The sequence below is a fragment of the Anopheles funestus genome, chromosome 3RL (genome assembly GCF_943734845.2).
Source record: "Anopheles funestus chromosome 3RL, idAnoFuneDA-416_04, whole genome shotgun sequence".
Lineage (NCBI taxonomy): Eukaryota > Metazoa > Arthropoda > Insecta > Diptera > Culicidae > Anopheles > Anopheles funestus.
Window position 1 is genome coordinate 28,053,900 of NC_064599.1, and position 19,080 is coordinate 28,072,979.

General features: G+C 42.6%; 6 protein-coding genes and 2 non-coding genes across 11 annotated transcripts; 3 read left to right on the forward strand and 5 right to left on the reverse strand.

Moving 5' to 3' along the window:
* Window positions 1-5: 5 nt before the first annotated feature.
* LOC125768747 (ubiquinone biosynthesis protein COQ9, mitochondrial) lies at window positions 6-3,861 on the reverse strand. The gene is made up of 4 exons (XM_049436806.1): window positions 3,674-3,861; window positions 560-1,242; window positions 286-495; window positions 6-209 (listed from the first exon to the last, which is right to left on the reverse strand). The coding sequence occupies exons 1-4, from the start codon at window positions 3,720-3,722 to the stop codon at window positions 171-173; spliced, it is 981 nt and encodes a 326-aa protein (XP_049292763.1). The 5' UTR covers window positions 3,723-3,861; the 3' UTR covers window positions 6-170.
* Window positions 1,334-3,656, reverse strand: LOC125768740 (uncharacterized). Its single transcript, XM_049436794.1, has 2 exons — window positions 2,594-3,656; window positions 1,334-2,525 (listed from the first exon to the last, which is right to left on the reverse strand). Exons 1-2 carry the CDS (start codon window positions 3,312-3,314, stop codon window positions 1,360-1,362), a joined length of 1,887 nt encoding a protein of 628 aa, XP_049292751.1. The 5' UTR covers window positions 3,315-3,656; the 3' UTR covers window positions 1,334-1,359.
* A 273-nt stretch (window positions 3,862-4,134) lies between the features above and the next one.
* LOC125768735 (F-actin-uncapping protein LRRC16A) lies at window positions 4,135-13,257 on the forward strand. 4 transcript variants are annotated; one of them, XM_049436785.1, is made up of 20 exons: window positions 4,136-4,375; window positions 5,141-5,238; window positions 5,326-5,376; window positions 5,501-5,629; window positions 5,702-5,785; window positions 5,855-6,243; window positions 6,318-6,415; window positions 6,496-6,683; window positions 6,764-6,841; window positions 6,903-7,789; window positions 7,865-8,117; window positions 8,194-8,369; window positions 8,443-8,605; window positions 8,680-8,751; window positions 8,920-8,940; window positions 9,185-9,446; window positions 9,771-10,562; window positions 10,643-10,702; window positions 10,987-11,294; window positions 11,563-13,257. In XM_049436785.1, exons 1-20 carry the CDS (start codon window positions 4,339-4,341, stop codon window positions 11,653-11,655), a joined length of 4,239 nt encoding a protein of 1,412 aa, XP_049292742.1. In that variant the 5' UTR covers window positions 4,136-4,338; the 3' UTR covers window positions 11,656-13,257. The 4 variants fall into 4 exon arrangements, with proteins under 4 accessions (XP_049292741.1, XP_049292742.1, XP_049292743.1 ...); XM_049436784.1 differs by having other exon boundaries at window positions 4,135-4,375; window positions 8,680-8,940; XM_049436786.1 differs by lacking the exon at window positions 8,920-8,940.
* Window positions 13,258-13,349: 92 nt separating this feature from the next.
* Window positions 13,350-13,514, reverse strand: LOC125772498 (U1 spliceosomal RNA). The gene has a single exon (XR_007419527.1). It is a non-coding gene; the product is annotated as a U1 spliceosomal RNA (small nuclear RNA).
* Window positions 13,515-13,818: 304 nt separating this feature from the next.
* Window positions 13,819-14,859, reverse strand: LOC125768754 (respirasome Complex Assembly Factor 1). Its single transcript, XM_049436813.1, has 3 exons — window positions 14,623-14,859; window positions 14,268-14,371; window positions 13,819-14,195 (listed from the first exon to the last, which is right to left on the reverse strand). The coding sequence occupies exons 1-3, from the start codon at window positions 14,728-14,730 to the stop codon at window positions 14,000-14,002; spliced, it is 408 nt and encodes a 135-aa protein (XP_049292770.1). The 5' UTR covers window positions 14,731-14,859; the 3' UTR covers window positions 13,819-13,999.
* Window positions 14,860-15,087: 228 nt separating this feature from the next.
* LOC125768755 (39S ribosomal protein L52, mitochondrial) lies at window positions 15,088-15,749 on the forward strand. The gene is made up of 3 exons (XM_049436814.1): window positions 15,088-15,215; window positions 15,278-15,411; window positions 15,489-15,749. The coding sequence occupies exons 1-3, from the start codon at window positions 15,170-15,172 to the stop codon at window positions 15,672-15,674; spliced, it is 366 nt and encodes a 121-aa protein (XP_049292771.1). The 5' UTR covers window positions 15,088-15,169; the 3' UTR covers window positions 15,675-15,749.
* Window positions 15,718-16,859, reverse strand: LOC125768751 (uncharacterized protein F13E9.13, mitochondrial). Its single transcript, XM_049436810.1, has 4 exons — window positions 16,675-16,859; window positions 16,522-16,604; window positions 16,113-16,453; window positions 15,718-16,051 (listed from the first exon to the last, which is right to left on the reverse strand). The coding sequence occupies exons 1-4, from the start codon at window positions 16,745-16,747 to the stop codon at window positions 15,718-15,720; spliced, it is 831 nt and encodes a 276-aa protein (XP_049292767.1). The 5' UTR covers window positions 16,748-16,859.
* A 292-nt stretch (window positions 16,860-17,151) lies between these two features.
* On the forward strand, window positions 17,152-17,316 carry LOC125772497 (U1 spliceosomal RNA). The gene has a single exon (XR_007419526.1). It is a non-coding gene; the product is annotated as a U1 spliceosomal RNA (small nuclear RNA).
* The last annotated feature ends 1,764 nt before the right edge of the window (window positions 17,317-19,080 follow it).

Genomic DNA, 19,080 nt, shown 5'->3' on the forward strand with positions numbered 1-19,080 from the left:
ATATCTTTTTTCTTTAATTACTCGATTCTTTTATTTCTGTCATTCCTGAGCCAAATATTTTTGGTATACTGAATGCATAATGACTGTGCAATGACTTTGTCTAACTGCGAGGAATACCTTCCTTTTCGTTTCTGTCGCGTCCCGTACAGTGCGCAAACACGCTAGTCATATCATCGACGATCAAAGTTTAACCCAAGAATGTTACGTGCCTGAAATGATAAAAAAAGCGCGCATTTAAATGAAAGAGGAATTCTTTCTTTGTGTGTTAAACAAACTCAAGCCTACCGTTGTGAAGGCCGAACCAACGGCGTTTTGCAGATGATGCGTAGCATCTTCTGATTTGACCAAAAACTCGTGCACTAAGCTAGCCTCTTCCATACGGCGTTCGAGAAATTTCCACGTTTTTTCGAAACCGGGCGAAGTATCCTGCAGCATGTACAGTTCTGCCGTTTTGTAGATACACGCTAACCCAATGCGTCGTGTATACCAGTTAAACTGAAATCGATAGAACATATGAGAACGTTTTGTTTCTAAACATGCCTTGAGATGATTTGCTTACATCGACCGAACGATCTCCTGCATAGTAGCAAATGTCGTCCACCAGCGTTAGCACGTTCGCCAACGAGTGTGGTGCGTTCGGCGGTAGCGCCATCAGTCCGAGTGCCTGTGGCCAATACTTCAGGTACGGTTCGAGCAAACGGAGCCGATATTCAATCGCTTTGCGTGCAAAATCCGATGGGTTTGGAACCTTTTCCACGTCCGCCGTCTCTTGTTTGAGGTAGTCGATGAGTTTTAAATTGCACTGCTTGTAGAAATGATGCACGAGCTCTATTCCACCGCGTGGAAACAACCCGTGGCTAACGCTGGGATAGTTTACTGCTTCAGCTCCCTTTGCGATGGCCTGTATCGACCAGCCATGTGATTGTACAAATGCTAACGCTGCATCCAGTATCATTGCTTTGGTGCGTTCCACGCCAGGATCGGACGGTTCCCCATCGTCCGCGGTAGATGAAAATGTGTCTGTATGTGGGTTGGAACTCGTACCCGTCGCACCTGTCGCTGACTGTTGCTGTTTTGCATATTCCTGTTCTTTCTTTTCTTCACGCGCTCGGAAATCGTCAAAAGTTTCGTTTGCCCTCCGAAGAAGTCCGCTGCTGCCAAAATATCTCCTAGGAATCGTGCTCACGATCTTGGCAGTTTCAGCTTTTCCAATCGTTTTAGAATTTAATAGCACATTTCTACCTAAAAAAGAAAATTTATAAAAACTTGTTAAAACACATTATTTTACAACGAAAACTAAATTTAAATTTATTACAACCAATTAACAAATATAATCTTTAAAGTATTTTGTAATTCAATTTATTCAACATGCATGGGCAGTTTGGAAACGCTTTTATCATTACTACGTCTCATTTGTTCAATAGCTCCGTTTACTCTTGCCAGCTGAAAATCCAACATATCCAACCGCAATAACATTCCCTGACACAGTTCTACCTTTTTCTCCTTTGACAAAACCGGTGGCAACTCTCCATTAAGCGTGCTAATCGTTATCTCGGCCGAATGTTCCTCACCCATCTGTGAATTATTGTCTTCCGCAGTGGCTTTCATTTCATTTTTATAATGCGCACGGGTCAAATCAATTGCCTTTCTAAGCTCTAGCAGGAACTGTGCCTCAAGCGTACCGAAATAGTTCCAAATGTGGCTCCTGTTGCATTGATCAGTCTTTAGCAGTACCCACAGCGCCGACAGTGCACTCGTAATGCTATAACTATTGTCTATCAGATCTGTCTTTACGCCTTTTCTCAGCACACATATGTGGTTGGTAAGCATGTCCTGCAGAACTTCTCCACTGTACCATCGGACCAGTGGTTCATCCTTCATTTTGTCACGCATATCACCGCTTATTAAATCCTTATAAACGGTGATCGCATACGCTCGTACGGAATCATCATCGAACGTTTTAAGCATATGCGATATAATTATGTACCGTCCTTCATCGTCGAAAGTGTGAATGTAATCTGTTAGCACGGTTATGCCAACATCGCGGTTCCGCACACTGCCCGATCTTTCCAATGCTCGCACATACCGCTCGCAGAAGGTGCTATGAATCGGTGCGCGCAAGTCTTGCGAAGAAAGTTTAATGTTCCGTACCAATTTAACCAACGCTTGCGCTAATCGAATGCCCTTGAAGTACACTACCGTACGTTCGCCGCTTAGTAAAATCACAACGTAGCGCAATCCCATTTCAAAAATGTAGCGACGATCGTAAATCTGAGGCACACTGTCCGGTAGTAATTCTTCGCTAAGCAAAAGATAGAATAACATAGCAAAACCCTCCGTTGTGTACGTTTCATGGTACAAAAAACAATCGTTGTTTGCTTTCTCTTCGGAATCGATTTTCTTCCGCTTGCTTTGCAGGTTGTTTCGCTTTTCTCCATACGGTAACAGAAACAGTGGATCTTTTACGAGCAGCACGAACGATCGGATCATGTCCTCCGCAACTTGGATGGAATAGCTTTTGCCGGCTGAAAAGGGGGTTGAAATTTATTAATTTAGCAAGGCAATTTTTTGGTACTCGAGCTTCGATGTTTACCTGACAATTTCGCAGACGGGCGTAACGTTTTTCTCGGTTGTTCGATTCTTTGCAGTTGAAGAATGGGAAACAGTTTTCCCATCAAGCGAAGCAAGAAACAAATCAATGCATTTTTCTGCGTTAAACTTGAGTCGAAGAAAACCTTGCTTGACGGTTGATCCAGGTGTTTGACGATCGGTTCCAGAAACAGTAGCAACGTGATGTAAAGTTGCAACAATCGCCGGATGGATTCTTCAGATTCCAGCAGACCTTCTTCCCTTTCCTCCATATCTTTGTTCAGCACGTCTGGCAAGGCAATTTTGTCCAGATATTCGATGATTGTTTGGAAAACCCACTCCAGACAACGAGCCCGCTTTACCGGTAGGCGTAGAACAGAAATCTGCATTGACTTCAGCAGGCTCGTGAACACATCATCGCTCGTAGTGGTGCGGATTTTTTCCATCAATTCGTACAGCACTTCCGGAGGGCTGCACTTATGTGCAATACCATTTAAGATTGTTTCCGTGGCAGAATACAACTCGGGTTTAGTTTCAGCATTTGCATCGGTTAGATTGTTGGCAATTAGTGAAACCAATTCCATCGACTGGAGCTTTATCGTGGTATCGTTTGCTGGGTCGGCAATGATATCGATGGCCGATTTGTAATCACCTTCATCCAGTTTTACCAGAACCGATTCAAGCACATCCATAGTGAAAGAAACCGGGGAAGGTGCCGATGCCATGCGGGAGACGGTAATTGACGCTGTCCAATTGCTCAACAATATGCAATCAACAGATCACAACACTCGCTTTCAATCCACAAAGATGGGAGATTTTCACGACGTTGGTGGCAACAACCAATGTTCTAAAATTGAACCTTTTGCACTTTCTACACTATTGCACGTATACGTTTTTTTACAAAATGAAACGATTTAATGTACCATGCTTTCCCTGTACAGAAATTCTACCGAGCAAAACAAACACACAATAATCCATCGCCCCCCGGGCTGAACCCTTCACATGTAAACGGTTCAGCCTGAACGTCATTCGCTTACGAAACAGTTCAACTTTCCCGTACAACGGTGGACGAATCTTAACTTACCTAAGCTGTAGGATGACTGGCGAAAATGGAAAATTGCGCGTGGAAACATATTTTATCTACCGGGGCGCGGTACGTTCTCACCTCCTTACGAGAGTTGATTAAATTCGAAAAATCTCGAGGATGCTTTTCGTTGAAATACTTTCATCAACAGTGCTTGACAGATGTGCTGAATTGCTGAATGCTGAAGTGTTTGTACACCAAAAAGCAACCGTTTGTTAATCCGATCGCTTTTCTTTCGGTATGATATTCATTTGTTTAGTTTGCTTGTAATGTAAAGAAAAACATTCCATTATATTGTATAAACATTCTCCAATAACTGTGTGTATTGCATCGAAATTAAAAACGTTTCCAAACAAAAGCAATCGGGAATGCAAATTCCGCAATTTCCGAAAGTTTCCAGTTATCGACGCGATACACTAAACCCGCTCCAATTTGCAGCTGTCAAAGGTGCGGGCTACAGACACAATCAAATTTTTGCATAGGATTATCAAAGATGGTTGTCAGAGTCGTCGCCTATGAATTTGTAATCACTGCACCCAGTTTGCACCCCCAATAAAGCACCGAAGCGCTAGAGCTTTAACAAAACGTTAACTATGTAGGTGAAGCTAGTGTCGTGCGGAGAAAGTTGCAGGCTACGTTACGTGCATTCCAAAGCGGCTTCAAAAATGTCGACTCGTTCGCAACTGACGAAAGACCTAAACGGTAAATAATGTTTGCAGAAGAAAATTGTTTATACCCAGCCCACCGTTTGCCGAAACGGACCGTAAAGTAGCTACGAATTGAGAAGCGAAAGGTGCAATCGGCCACACACATCGTTTTGCAGTCCGTACGACGATCCTTTCGTTGGTGAATAATGAATTTCACCCAAGTTGCACCACCCGTCCTCTTCCCCACTGAGGGTGGAAACAATGACCGCAGACCAATCGGTGATGCGATACAAAGCCCCAACCCACATAACTAGGAAGCAGCCTGAGTCATACTGGTCGTGTCTGGAAATGCATTCAACCAGCACCGTTTTTGTTATGATGCAATTTCGCACATCAATCGTGCTGTTAAGTGGCGACCGCACCAGATCGTAAATCGAAGACCTTCCACTTGGCGATAGTGGTATCTCAATCGATACGTTTGATAAGGGGAACCTAGATATGAGGCAAAGATTAGTCCTTCGATTTCACACTGCGTACAAGACGACAGTGTAAATTTGAAGAACGTTCCGTCAACATGCTTTCGAAGCGTAATAGCGAACTCTCGCCAGCACTAATTGTTGAACATGCTGCAAAATATTTAGCGAAAGTTTTACAATTGATTCACCTGAGCGGCAATAAGAATTTAACAGGTGATACATACACCCATCGCGATCTGCTTGTCTGTCTGAGTCTGTCGGAGGAAACGTTATAGCTCTATAAGAAAAGAAAATGGAACATGTCTTACTAATACAATTTTGCTTCCATTTTTCATTATTTACAGAGAGTGTGAAGACTCTTCTCGGCCGCCACACCAAAATTCTGGTAAAGTACATGGTAAAACTTGAGGTTAAGAGCGATAAAACGGAGAACAGAGTTTTGGTAAGTAATAGCTAACTGACCCAGCGATGTTGCAATAGAACCAACAACACCCATCGATGGGTAAACTAAACTACGCCTCGTTTTCAGGTTTTCACACCGGTGCGAGTGTATCTGCTTACAGCCAAAGTACCGACAAGGGTAAGTCTTTAGACAACTGCAGTCAGTCTCACAGTTTATCGTGTGTTGTGCGATACGAGCGAAACGATAAGGGCAGCTAAACTTAACTATCCGATGTGTCTATCTATACCTTACACCCTTGCAGATAGACTGCCATTTTCACTACCTAGATATACAATCGATCGAAAGTCGGAAGCCAACACATTTTACAATAACCACCAACGATAAGAGTTATTCCTTTTCAACAATTGGTGATGCTGGAAGTTTCACATCGGTAAGGATCATAAATAATATAGCTACGTAAATAGTACTTATCTATCTGTTGTTTTTCCACTTCCATCTACAGAATGCCGACGTAATTTTAACCGATCTATCATCTGCAATCAAGCAGATATTTCCCACGGTTCCGCTCCGATACATAATAAGAAAGGTAATTGTAAATGTAAAAGAGCCCAGTTTAGTATATTCAATTTTACTATTATCCTTTACCCTTTTGCAGATCGATGTGAATCCGATCGAGCGTACTTCCATTTTTTCGGACGAACTGCGTCCATCCGATCCGCGCAATGTGGGCCCTTGTGGTGGGTTTAGCATGCAGTACGCCTGCATGTGCGATCTCCATGCGGTCCAGTACCGGGAGGAGGTGGCATGGGACATCGACACCATTTACCTCTCGCACGATGCCCGCGTGCTTAATTTGCGTGACTTTGATCATTTGGAGCAGAAAGATCTGATGGCGATCGTTGCCGCGCTCGAGTACAATACATTTTTTCGTGGACTGAAAGCGTCCCATACACGGCTGTCCACGGAAACGCTCGAGCGGGTGTTGCAGGTACTGCGGCGATCGCTATGGCTGGAGGAACTGCATCTGGAATCGTTGGGATTAAAGTATGTTGGGTGGTTTGCTCTAGGTATGGAATTTGGAACCTGATTTATCATATTTTTACAATTCCCTTTTGCAGGTCTGACTTTATACATAAGCTAGCTGTTGCTGTGATATCAAATTCTGCGCCTGCATTACGATCGATTGACTTAAGCCATAATGTTATCGAGGACAAAGGTACGGCTTAGATTGTGTTACATGTGGATAGTATGATAAAGTACTAAAAACCATAATTTTTTCTCCCTCCCCCTACACAGGAGCTACACATTTGGCTGGACCAATAGCAAAAATGTCGAAAAGCTTTTCCAAGCTAGCGCTGGCACACTGTGGCCTTACGGCCAAAGGTGTTAATCAGTTGGCTCATTCGCTTTCGTTAAATCAAAATATTTCCAACTCACTCACTTATCTCGATCTGAGTGGTAACATTCTTAAGGATGACGTAAATGTAACGTATCGTTAGAATTGGCGTAAAGAAGATCTCAAAGAATGAGAGAATTAATTTTCAATCATTTTTTTTTCTTGCAGAATCTGTACAACTTTTTAGCACAGCCTAATGTAATAGAACATTTGGACATTTCGCGTACGGATACAACATTAGAAAGTGTATGTATGTAAGATATAAATGTGAAACCCGTTTTAAGAATGCGTAAACCCCCCGTTACAGGTCTTTGGAGCTCTCTTGCGCGGTTGCGCCACGCACCTTCTACACTTGAACGTATCGCACAACAATTTCGGTACGAAGAAAGGCAAAGAAATACCACCCTCGTTCAAGCAGTTCTTCACCAGCAGTCTAAGTCTGAAGCATCTGAACATTGCCTGCTGTAAGCTGCCGCTGGAAGCACTCAAGCATCTTCTTCTGGGGCTGGCATGCAATGAATCGACCGCGGGGTTGTACCTCGATCTGAGCGGCAACTCGCTAGGATCGCAGGGAGCTCACGTGCTCGAATCATGCATTCACGGTGTGCGCGTATTAGCGAGCCTCGATATTAGCGACAACAATATGGATTACGAGCTGGCACACGTGCTAACTGCAATCGGCAAAAACCCCTCAATTCGATCATTGTACATGAGCAAATGCTTTACCGGCATGAAGCTGAAACACATCGGTACGGTAATGGATTCGTTGGTGAATTTAATCCAGAAGGAAGATTTCCAGCTGCAGGAGCTAGTGTTGGCAGAAAATCGCCTGAAAACCGATCTGCACAACTTTATCAACGCACTCGGCAGCAACCAACATTTGCAGATGCTGGACATCACGGGCAACCTGATGGGTGACATCGGTGCACGGTTGCTTGCAAAGGCGCTGCAGATTAACAACAAGCTAAAAACAATCGCGCTCGATCGTAACAACATTACGCTGCAAGGTTACGCGGACATTGTCTATGCGCTGGAGAACAATTTTTCCGTGCGCAATATGCCATTCCCGCTGCATGACATTGCACCTTGCCTGAAGCAACACCCGGAACGTACCGATGGGTTGATGAGAAAAATGCAAGAACTGCTGTTCCGCAATGGAAATGGATTCAAGCGCACCCATGGACAAGGTTTTCGGTAGGTTTTGCTTTTTGAATATGGTTGTTGAATTTCTCACGCAAACCTGAAACAAATTGCCTTTCTTTTCAACAGGCTACAGCATGGTTTTCTGCTCTCGTCCACACATCAAGTGTTGGACAAGTTGGTAGCAGAAACGCAAGAAACGATGTCATCCCGCCAAAGCTCTCTCGATGGTAGCTTGTCGCGTTTGCTGGAGGATGCCGAAAACTGTAAGCAGCTGCTTCCGAAGCTGCAAGAATCCGTACGCTGTGATCCGCACCCGATTGAGGTTCGGCTCGGAAAAATGAAAACGGAACTTCATCAGTCGATTAAGAGCTATCTGGAGGTAGTATGTTCGATTCGACAAGTGCGTACAACAGAAGCTTTTTTTTAACAGAAGAAACCTCTCTATAATTGTGCAGGAAACGATGGAAACAATGCTACGTACAGGCATCGAACAGTGTCCGAAAACGTTAGGTTCGCAGGTGGTGTTGACCGAGCTGCGTAAAGGATGTGCGGAGCGGTTGACAATCTCGGAAGAATTCTTGCAAAGCTGCCTCGTAAACAGTGCCGGTGGGGAGGTGATGAATCGCATCAGGTACGTTTAAGCGCTGTGATTACGGTTAGAAGCGATTATTCGGAAGATTCTTTATCGCCTTTTGTTTCCGTAGCGAGGTAGAACAATCGTTGGCAAGTTTGATTTCTGATCGCGCAACAGATGAGGTGCTGGAAGCGTTAACACGCTATCGCAAGGGTTTGGGCATTGCCGAGGGACCACTCAGCTATACGGACGATTTGCATTCGTTAGATGGAAGCAAACATAATTCTAGTCAGGTACTGTTTTGATAGTAACTGTGGGTGCAAATGCAAGCAAATTAATTCTCAAACTTATTCACCATTCTCTCCAGAGCACCGAACCGATAGCAAACTTTGAATTGCGTGGATTAGATTTACCGAAACTTGGTCTTGATTCGCCCACGGTAAGTGTTAGCCGCAATGTGCAAATCGTTGTAAATTGTACCTCATTGTTTCATCTTCTCTACCAAACGTTCAAATTCATTCCAACATTTTTTCATCGATTCCATCCCATTCTTCTTTACCACATCGCGCTCTCACACACCCAAAACACACACACAAATATACGACAGAAATTGGAATACCTAAACCTAGTGAGTATTATAGCCTAGCCGGTCACTACCATATTTTTTTACTGCATGCATCTTCCCAAACATTAATTGGCTGTACTGTTTTATAAGTTTGCTTCCTTTTGATGTATTACCTGCATCCAAAAAGCAAAGGCATGACGATTCCACTTTCGGTTTCTAGTTCTAGTTCCCGAATTTTTCATGCCAATGAAATGATTTGCTACTTGTTTGAGCCTTTGAGCTAATGAAACATTTATCCACCCGCTAGGCAACACCGCAACTGCAACACAAACGTCGTTCGATTGCGCGAAAAGTGCGACCACAGTCGGTGGTTGGATTGGGTATAGAAAATCTAAGCCTTGCTAACATACCGGACGTGACCGAGTCGTCCATTGCGAGTGTGTCGCGAAGCAGCAGCAATACAAGTGGTTCGAAGAAGTACGAATCACCGAACGCGAAGGAAGACGAATGTTGTGACTCGATTACCGAGCTTCCGAGTCAATCGTTAACCTTACAGCATTTGGTTAAAGGTAAGTTAAAGTTGGAACCATTTTTTGATTCTTTTCAAGTTGAACTGGAGTGTGGTTAGGGAGATTTGTAATCGTTTTTAATTTCTTTAACATTAACAAGCTTAAATCGATTCTGCTTAAAGCTTTCTCGACTGACAAAGTTTGTCTAATTAGATCGATGGATTTCAAGTTGTAAATGTTCCAGAGTGTGAGATTCCATATCTACTCCAACACATTCTAGTTCAAAATGAAAAGAATTCAGAAATATCTCCAAATTTTATTCCTAAAATTCAAAATCGGTTTTGCGTTCATTAAACTGTTAATTGTTTCGCACATCTTTCGCAGGACGTCCGAAGCGTGCAAAAACACGTGCACCGAAGAAACCGGTCATAATGGACAGTAGCGTCGGGGCTGGTGGTGGTGGTGGTGGTGGAACGGCTGTAAACGAAGGCATTGAATCATTCTTCCGGCCTGGTTCGGCTACCCCATCCACCCTAACGCCGCTCGTTTCTCCCACCTCCGAGGAGTGTAGTTCGCTCAGCTTTGTCGATAGTCCTACGCTGAGCCGCGATGATGGAGGCCGTTTTAGCAATGTAACATCGGGCGAAACAACACCGATACTGGAAGAACGTAAACCACTGAAATTGGATCGCTCATCGCCACTGTTAAAGGGTGTTAACTGGACGTCACGTTCACGCTCATCGGATAATTTGGAAAAGGTTTCGCCCTCGGTTAATCGTAAATCACCGCTAGTGAAAGCGGCCACAGAGGTAGTGGAAACACCGGTGCGTGATTCACGGCCGCTGGATAATGGTGCTCCACCGATAACGGGCAGCAAATCGCCTAGCAATGAATCGGTACGCAGCCATCACGTGGAACCACCGGTGCATGGCATGTCGCGGCTTGGTAATGGAACGGGACAGAAAACACCGATCATTTCACCGAAACCACGACCGTGGTCGGTGCTGGGGCATGAATCAAAAAATGAGTTTAACGAACCATCGGTCGACAGTATCGATACGGATGGGGATTTGGTGCTGATCTCCGGTCAAACGCCGGGAGGATCAATTGTTGGCATAACGCCCGGTGCTATAAGTACAGCCGGTACGGGTGGAAGTATACTGGGTATTACACCAGGTAAAGCCGGTTAGATAGAGTCGGTTTAGGAACGATTCGGTCAACAACACCTTCTAATTGTACGTTCCATTTTTTTGCAGGTGCCGTCATCGAGAAGAAATCCGTCAGAGATATGGCGGCAGGATTAAACAAGCTGGGAGGTATGGACATGGTTTCGAGTGTTTTGTTTTAACACATATCTATCACATTTATTTATTGTTTTGCATGTTATTAGTGAGCAGTTGGTTTGATTGCATTTTATGTTTTATTTATTTTATTTTATTTTTTTGCATACAATTCCACCGCGTGTGACTTCTGCGACCCTTCTTGATGGATGACGATCATTCGTGCACGTGTGTGTGTGTGTGTGTTTTCTTTTTAATTTATTTGCGTCCTTATTATTTGCTCGCGCTGTGTGATCGTACCAAACCTTCACACCAAGCAGTAGAACTCGAGCGTAATTCCCTGATGCGAAGTTCCATTTCCACTCACTCGGCATCGGCCGTAATGCGTACCTCACCGTCCTCACTGCTGGGGCGCAATAGTCAGAAAGTTAGTAGCATTATAAGTAGCAGTAGTACTAGTAGCAGTCCGCATAGCAGCCCCAATAGCAGCTTTAACACAAATCGTGATACTGCACTGCCCAGCAGCAGCACTGAGGAATCCGTCGCACCGTCCACTGATGTGCCACCGAAAGACGAAACGCAAATTAAGCGTATTGTGGCTGGCAAAAAAATTACCGCTTTGTTTGAGGTTGGTTTCGATACGGTTAAAAGTTTCCTCTTTTTGTCATTTTGCTGCAATCATTTTCATCTCGTGACACATAATCGATTGTTAAGTTTCCATACATTCCTAACAAAAGAAGCACTTTTCAGGTTTTTTTTTGGCACGTGGGGTTTTTTTTTTTCATTCTAGTAGTTATTTCCTGTGTGCTAGTAATAACATTTTCATCTGCTTTCACTCATTAGTATTTCGTTAATGTTTTGTTATTAACTATTGCTTTCCATTTTACTTGTTTTAGGAGACGCTAGTTGAAGGACTGCAGAAATCATCACGTAAAACCATGTACAGAGAGTCAACCGTCTATAAGGACGAAGACACGGTCGATGTGTAACGGAAGCGGGGAGAACGAGATGCGCCATTTTTCACTCTCACTGCAATGCAAAATGCAAAATTAATCGCAAGCGCATGGTAAAGCATCACGAAAGGAAGAACTGAGGGGTAGGGGGATAGGTGGGGTGGTATGGATTATGTTGAACAGGTTGAGGCGAGTCAGCAGTATTTGGCGCAAATGATATTTGGATACGGCAGGGTACACCAAAACGTAGGTTTCGTTTTATCGCTCTTTTTAGTACGCTTATATGTTTTCGTTAATCTATTCTATGTTTTAAAACAACACTTTTACAAACACCGAGACGCGTCATGCAAAGACTCAATTTAAATGCATACCAAGAAAAGTATTATTTTAACTACAGAAAGCAAGCACAAGCGTACGCGTCGTGTACACGTTGCGATCTAGTTTCTTTTACCCTTTCGGACAGTTTGCTCTCCCACTGTGTGAGTGATGAATGTGTGTTTTATATTTGTTTAGTGTAATGTAAACCTTTTTTGTTTATTCGGTTTGTTTTTTAGCTGTACTATCGCCACACCATAATGGTAGCTCATTAAAAGACTGTTATTATTGTCCTCCAACCTTTTTTCCGTCAACGGAACACGGTGCGTTATTAGAAACTAGCGGGTAAACATGACTATGAACACTTGTTTTGCTAACTTCTTTGCCTCGTCAAAGGCATCTTTTTTAAAGGCAGGAATGTTATTAAAGGGCGGCAAAAGGGAAAGGGTAAGGGTTAGCGATTAAGGGTACTGTAGTTGTGGCTGGCAGTGTGGTGCCAGGTAGATACGCAGGAACAAAAAGACAGGTCAAAACAGAAATTACTCACCCGTTCGAATATGTGTGTTAGCTCTCAATTCGTAACGAATGGTAACGGTGATCGATTCCAGGTGGCTGCGTCTTTCTGTATCTTTTTTTTTAAACATTCATACACGTACATTCTACTGGGTCGAAGGATGAATAGTGAGAAGGAACTGTGCCAAACTAAGGATAGTAATATGCGAGAATCAGCTGCAAATAACAAAACGAAAAAAAACACACACTTTCTAGAAGAGTAACCAATGGTCGTCTAGACACATCGATAATCGTACATAGTTGTCATGGTGACGAGTAACAACCGCAAGCATATAGCAGTATGGTAGAATAGATCACACATTAGATCAATTACACACAACACACGTATGAGCATTATTAACAGTTCGAAAACGTAATCACGGTAGAGAAGTTTGATGATTTCGATTGACAGTGAAGGTTGAGCACAAATATATAAATGCTACAGTGTGTTTATGGTTCCGAAGTGTCGTGTCCCTGCACGCCGAGAAAGACATTCGCTGGAAGTAAGTGTGCGTGCGTCAATGCAGGTGCAGCGTGGCAACCTTTGGGCTCTACAACGAAACCGATTAGTAATTGATCCCTGCGACACTCTCATAGACCACATAGACATACACACACACCCGTTAATAAACAATCGTATGTATTTTTCAGTAGCTTAGACCGTTTGTGGGTCGTTTCGAATAAACTAGAGCAACACAAGATGAGCAAGCCTCCAATACTACACACTCCAACAATAAAATTCCAGTGTTTGTAGATTTTTAAAAAGAATAATCTCCCATCTTTAAGAATTTGGTTTGCAATCCGAAACGGGTGAATGATCACCGATGATTCTTTGAAATTTTTAATGTTCTATTCGACTGAAATCGGGATGTGCGCGGACGCACTTCCCGGCTACCAAAAATTGCGCATACGAGTTATCCACATGAGGGATAATCGCAGGGGTCAACCCAACCCAGAGTGCAATGGAAAAGCCTCGCCCTGGGGGAACCGCCTTGCTGATCACGGTAACCCCTATGCCAGGTAAGTATGCTTTCTGGTACGCATTCTGCCCCTCCGGATCAAACGGCTGCATGCTGCGCTAGCGATTGCTAACTGCAGCTGTTCTACCGGAAATGCGTTCATCTCACGCAACGGAAGCGAATTCGCATATTCATCTCAGTAGGCTACGCATCGAGTGAACGAAAATGTTTGTTTTTGACTCCTTCAAAGCCATCCTAATTGAATGATGTTTAAGTATGGAAAATTTAAATGATTTACTTTCATTAACATATTATATTAAAGCGTAAATATTCTGGCCACGTGATTAGAATCATATAAATAAGATAAGATTGCTTACGATTCATTCATTCTACATTCTTTATTTGGTTGTTCCGTGTTGCACGCGTAAAAGCTGCACTGAACGGGTGTTGTTGATGAGTGTGTAAAATAAATTAATCAAACAAACGATTGCATACCCTTACTTCCGCTTTACAAGTCTTTTATAGTTGAGTGTGTAACAACGATGGCCTCTTCTCTAAAGACTCTTTTCTATTACAACGCTATCGAAATGAATGCCGGTGTAGAAGATGATCCACGTGACCAAAAAGCACGCGAAGGATGTCATGAAGCCTTCCTTCACCACTTCCCACATGCCACCGTACGCATCCTCGTCGATGTTCTGGAAGCTGGTGCTGTACAGATAAACTGCTCCACAGTTGAGCAAGGCAAACCTGTAGATATTAACGAAAGATTAGATATTTGTATGGATAGTTTGCAGCACTGTTTCTCAAAAAAAAACTTACAAAGCAAGAGCGACGAATCCTTTCAGCGGAATGATGCCCATTACTATACCGATCAGGATGCTTAGAACCTGTCGGGCCCAGTATACTACATCTAGAAAATCATCCTGAAAGAAATGCGTATGAAATGGAAGTGAGTATGATATGTTTCAACAAAACGTGGATCAAATTTCTTATATTCTAATATAGTAAACCTAACCGAAATGAATGATTAATTGTTCTGCAGGTATAAGAAAGGTAGATAATAATTTCTTTTAGTTGATAAATTCGGTTAACCATTCTTCCTAATTATACCCACTTCAGAAGGCACTTAGCAATATTTCGCAAGCCCTTCTACGCGAAAAGCATGTGTAGGTACCTTTTCAGCCCACTCCGAGTTGGGTTTGATAGCGCGGTTCCACACTGAGGCGATGTGAGACTGTTTGGCCTTCGATGACTTCTCGGAATTGGAATTTTTAACTACCATTTTCACTGATTAAATGCTCCGTGTTTTGCTCAAGTTTTGCACCATCCACAACACGGCAAAATTACAAAGTTCCACACAGCTCTAGCTTTTTATTGTTATTATTAATTATCGTGGAACCTTCATCGATGACAATATTGACAGTTATGTTGTGACATCACTGGTGTCCACCTATACATCCAGTTTCAGCACTATCACGCACCGTTTTTGTTGAGGAAAGAAAATGCATTTTATTCGTTTATTGAAGCTTTACAATTTTATTATTACAAGGAACAAGAAACGACGGAAATTGCTAATTTTTCTTTACTAAATGTATCTTGCTTAGATAATATATTTTGTCTAATTTTGAAAAGCTACAAAACAAACGGAACAACCAGTGTGCGCTATTGTCATCTTTCCTTGGTGTTGGATAATCAAAATAATAGAAAGTGTGTTTTGCAAAATGCCGGTGCTTAAAAATCTACTGTTTATACGATGTTTCCATAAGGGTATGGATTAATTTGTATAGCTTTGCGTGTGCTTAAATAACTTTCGAATCTTTTTTCCACAGGAGTGCAATCTGCTCGTGGGGCCGTTGTGTTAAATTCGGAAACGAAAAAATGTGTTCGCAATCCAAACAAATCCAGCCCGCTAACAAATCTTCCTGATTACACCTTTATGGATGGGCGTGTAACACCGTTCGGGGTAATTTTTGTTGCATAAAACCTGGTCCAGATTTATTGAAATCAACAACATGTACTATTCTGTTTCTTTTGCCACAGTCTAACCAGAAGAAAAGGATTATTCAGCAGCGTGAAATCGCTAAACAAATAGTAACACTTTCCAAAGAGATGGACTTTGCCGTGGAACGACACAACCGACATTTGGCCGAGGCAGAAGAAACCAAACGAAAGCAGTTGGGTGAAAAATTAAAGCCCAAAGGACATTTATTACTGAAGAAAAAGTAATAATAGCTTTATTTATATGAATAAAAGGTCTAATTGCTAGTTGTTAGCTTGGTTGCTGACGTCGTAGCGCTTCTACACCTTTCATGAAAGATTGTACACGTGCCCGGCACAGCTCAGCACTCCAATGCCCATTTACTTTGAAATGGGAACCAACAATTGCGGCGTGTGCTAGTGTCCAGTAGTTGCGCAAATTATCAAGCGTAAGACCAGAACCGATGATAAGCGGTAAAGTGGTATTCCCGTGTAGTGCTTGTAAGTCGCCTCGTTCCGCACTAGAGCCAGTTGAGCTTCCGGTTACGATTAAACCATCGGAGAGAAAGAACTCTGCCGCGTGTGCCGTTTCCGCAATCGACACATCGTTCGTAATGGCGTGCGAACTAAAAATGGAAATGAAATCAGTACCCAGTTTTCTTAAGGTACGTAAAATTCCCCTATTACCTGTGCTTTTTCTTGATATCGGTAATCACGAGGACATCATCCGCATCGATTTGTTTACGATATCGCAGTAAAGTCCCGGCGCATGCATCCGTAAAACCTTCATCAGCCATGTGACCGAATACAAACCCTTCGGCCCGTATAAACTGCAGCTGGCACACTTTTGCTACGGCAAGTGCTTCACGATTGCATCCGGCCAGAATTTGCACCCCACACGGTATATCAGGTACCGTGTCACGTACTGCCAGCGCTACTCTGCTCATTGCAGCCGTGATCTCCGGACCGACACCATCTGCCGGCCGAATATAGGGGATGTCGTGCATGTTTTCAACCAACAATCCATCCTACGGGGCGAAAATTAGTGTTGCGGCCTACGCGGAGCAATAGTTTGTATGCATCCAATCAGGCTTACCACTCCACATTCGCGATAAATGGTCGCTTCGGCACGCACTGCACTGATAATACTATCCATGTTACCTTTGTACAGGGGAGTTCCTGTTGGTAGAACAAACACGTTATTCGTAGGGTATCACACTCCCGAGCAGGCTTTTGTGCTTTCACTTACCCGGTAATGCTTTCACATGAACCATCCCAATGATGGGAAATGGTTTTGCGAAAAGGGATAAAAATTTGGACATTCTTTAGTTGCGGATACGGGATTTGTTTTGGTAGGCCAGCCGCCTTTTGACAAACGCACAACATTGAGCAGATTTCGTAGCTGGCTGTCAATTGCCATTGCAGGAGAACGCACAAATTCCATTTAACATGTTTTAATAGAAAAGAAATGTTACGAAAAATACTAAAATAACAGCTGTGTTCAGATAAGTTAAGGGACGCTCCATAGGACAAGAAAACAGTTGTTTCGACGCGTAGCCTACTGAGATGAAATGCGTGCGCGTTCTCGCGAAGGGCTCTATTGTTCAATGATGTGAGATGAGAGCGTTTCGGGTAGAGCAGAAGCAGCAGCAGCCGCAACAGTTAGCAATCGCTAGCGCAGCATGCAGCCGTTCGATCCGGAGAGCCAGAATGCGTACGAGAAAGCATACTTACCTGGCATAGGGGTTACCGTGATCAGCAAGGCGGTTCCCCCAGGGCGAGGCTCTTCCATTGCACTCTGGGTTGGGTTGACCCCTGCGATTATCCCTCATGTGGATAACTCGTATGCGCAATTTTTGGTAGCCGGGAAGTGCGTCCGCGCACATCCCGATTTAAGTTATAAATAAAATCACTGAGATTAAAATGCGTCCATTGCAATTGTGTAAAATATCATGTGATTATACATGAGCTCTTGAAAGAAGAGAATCTATTGTTGTAAGATGTAATGAAGTTGTAATAATCGGGAAACATACACATTAAATACAGGATTTTGTGTATTAGGTACTTTACGAACCAAGTTTCTAAATTTTATTTGCATAACAATTTTGTCTTAAAAATCACATAGACAAGTAATGATGACAGGATGCAGTAGAACAATTAAGATCCCACGGACACCACGTGATTACAGTGTGTACAATACTAATTCATCAGCGTTTCGTACAAAGATACAGTTTTCCAATGTTTAACGAAGAAAAGTAAATATAAAACCATTCATTAGGAACAGATAATTGAAATGCTGTGATTAAACCATGTAAACTATTTTACTTATCTTGAAATTTTTTTAAATCTGCTAGAAAACCATGAATCTTCAAGAAACTACTTTTTTATGCATCAATAAACTGAATTGTTAATGCCGAGCTATATCATATTGCTGCTACATGTAGGCTCAGCTATAAATCAGACAAAGTGTCACCTACGCTGTCTGTACGGAACTAGAACTTCCATTTATTTTGCATTCCACAATAGTAGAATGTGGGACTTGCTAATGTACGGTAAAACGGGTTACTGTCGAATATTTTACGCTTAATAGTGTTGGGAGAAAATTAAAGCTATAACTGCTTCTGTTGCCCACATTGCACCTTATTTAAATTTGTTCATTTTATTAGTAAATTTGACTGCACGAATAGCTAAGATAAATTTTTGTAAAACTTACCGCCTAAAAAACAACATTTATTTGTACTACGTGAAAAATGAAATCCAAAGAATCATCCTAATGTGGGCACTAATTTTGTTATTTTGACTTATTCACACTTCCTCCACATCGCGTGATTCTGTTATCAACGGGAAATGATAGCGCTTTGAAACTTAAATCACAAGACATCAAACAATGTGTCATCGAAAATGCGCCACACTCAAGACCGGGGTCTTGATCGTTGTATCGTAATGAAGTCTTTTGAAAGAAAATGTGAATGCTTATCAGTCGCGACAAGTGCATCCAATTGTGCAGATAGCGTTGCATAATGAATGGATGTCTACCGTCTACCTAATTCTCCATCGAGGGTGGCATGACTGACCACTTAACCATCCCACGGTACGGTAGCGTAGCCAGTGTGTTCTTAAGTGATTCGAAAAATGGGATCCCAGTTCTAGATCGTTCCGTTCGACAAAAGCATTTCAAATTGGCAATCCCTGTCGTATGTTTCCATTGCATCACGCCATCTGTGGCTTTTTTTGTGTCGTTCTCGATTCCCTTTCTTCTCAGCCAAAGGCTCAATCGAATTAATAAAATATGCGAAACGCGAAACGACGACCTAGAACTTTCGTAATACTTCTCGCTTGGCAGAGGATGTGAGCGGGGGATTGCATATACTAGCGAGTTCAGTTCATATTTCAATATTACTTCACAGAACCCTTGAGTGTACGATACAATGATAACAGATTACATTTTGATGAACAAAAAAAAACAACAATGATCAAACAATTACAATTTAACATCAAACAGTTGGTCCTATTATCAGTTCTTTATCTTCATTCATTTTAAGATAAAAATGCTGATCGTAGCTTATTACCTCAAAGGATAGCGGATGCATCTGTTAGGGGAAGACGAGAGGATGCTAAAGTATGAAAGGGTTCGAGTGGACCAAAAATTGATGCA

Excerpts from the sequence above, each read along its gene's own strand:
- LOC125768754 (XM_049436813.1), bottom strand. The coding sequence starts at position 14,730 with ATGGTAGTTAAAAATTCCAATTCCGAGAAGTCATCGAAGGCCAAACAG. Across the intron at positions 14,372-14,622 it reads ACTCGGAGTGGGCTGAAAAG|GATGATTTTCTAGATGTAGT; the intron begins GTACCTACACAT and ends CATTTCTTTCAG. Across the intron at positions 14,196-14,267 it reads GGATTCGTCGCTCTTGCTTT|GTTTGCCTTGCTCAACTGTG; the intron begins GTAAGTTTTTTT and ends TAATATCTACAG.
- LOC125768751 (XM_049436810.1), bottom strand. The coding sequence starts at position 16,747 with ATGTCCAAATTTTTATCCCTTTTCGCAAAACCATTTCCCATCATTGGG. Across the intron at positions 16,605-16,674 it reads TCATGTGAAAGCATTACCGG|GAACTCCCCTGTACAAAGGT; the intron begins GTAAGTGAAAGC and ends TTCTACCAACAG. Across the intron at positions 16,454-16,521 it reads TTTATCGCGAATGTGGAGTG|GATGGATTGTTGGTTGAAAA; the intron begins GTAAGCCTGATT and ends TTCGCCCCGTAG.
- LOC125768735 (XM_049436783.1), top strand. The coding sequence starts at position 4,895 with ATGCTTTCGAAGCGTAATAGCGAACTCTCGCCAGCACTAATTGTTGAA. Across the intron at positions 5,239-5,325 it reads AAACGGAGAACAGAGTTTTG|GTTTTCACACCGGTGCGAGT; the intron begins GTAAGTAATAGC and ends CCTCGTTTTCAG. Across the intron at positions 6,416-6,495 it reads TAATGTTATCGAGGACAAAG|GAGCTACACATTTGGCTGGA; the intron begins GTACGGCTTAGA and ends CCCCCTACACAG.
- LOC125768740 (XM_049436794.1), bottom strand. The coding sequence starts at position 3,314 with ATGGCATCGGCACCTTCCCCGGTTTCTTTCACTATGGATGTGCTTGAA. Across the intron at positions 2,526-2,593 it reads CCCGTCTGCGAAATTGTCAG|CCGGCAAAAGCTATTCCATC; the intron begins GTAAACATCGAA and ends CCCCCTTTTCAG.
- LOC125768755 (XM_049436814.1), top strand. The coding sequence starts at position 15,170 with ATGCCGGTGCTTAAAAATCTACTGTTTATACGATGTTTCCATAAGG. Across the intron at positions 15,216-15,277 it reads TATACGATGTTTCCATAAGG|GAGTGCAATCTGCTCGTGGG; the intron begins GTATGGATTAAT and ends TTTTTTCCACAG. Across the intron at positions 15,412-15,488 it reads GGCGTGTAACACCGTTCGGG|TCTAACCAGAAGAAAAGGAT; the intron begins GTAATTTTTGTT and ends CTTTTGCCACAG.
- LOC125768747 (XM_049436806.1), bottom strand. The coding sequence starts at position 3,722 with ATGTTTCCACGCGCAATTTTCCATTTTCGCCAGTCATCCTACAGCTTA. Across the intron at positions 1,243-3,673 it reads CCAGTCATCCTACAGCTTAG|GTAGAAATGTGCTATTAAAT; the intron begins GTAAGTTAAGAT and ends TTTCTTTTTTAG. Across the intron at positions 496-559 it reads CAGGAGATCGTTCGGTCGAT|TTTAACTGGTATACACGACG; the intron begins GTAAGCAAATCA and ends TATCGATTTCAG.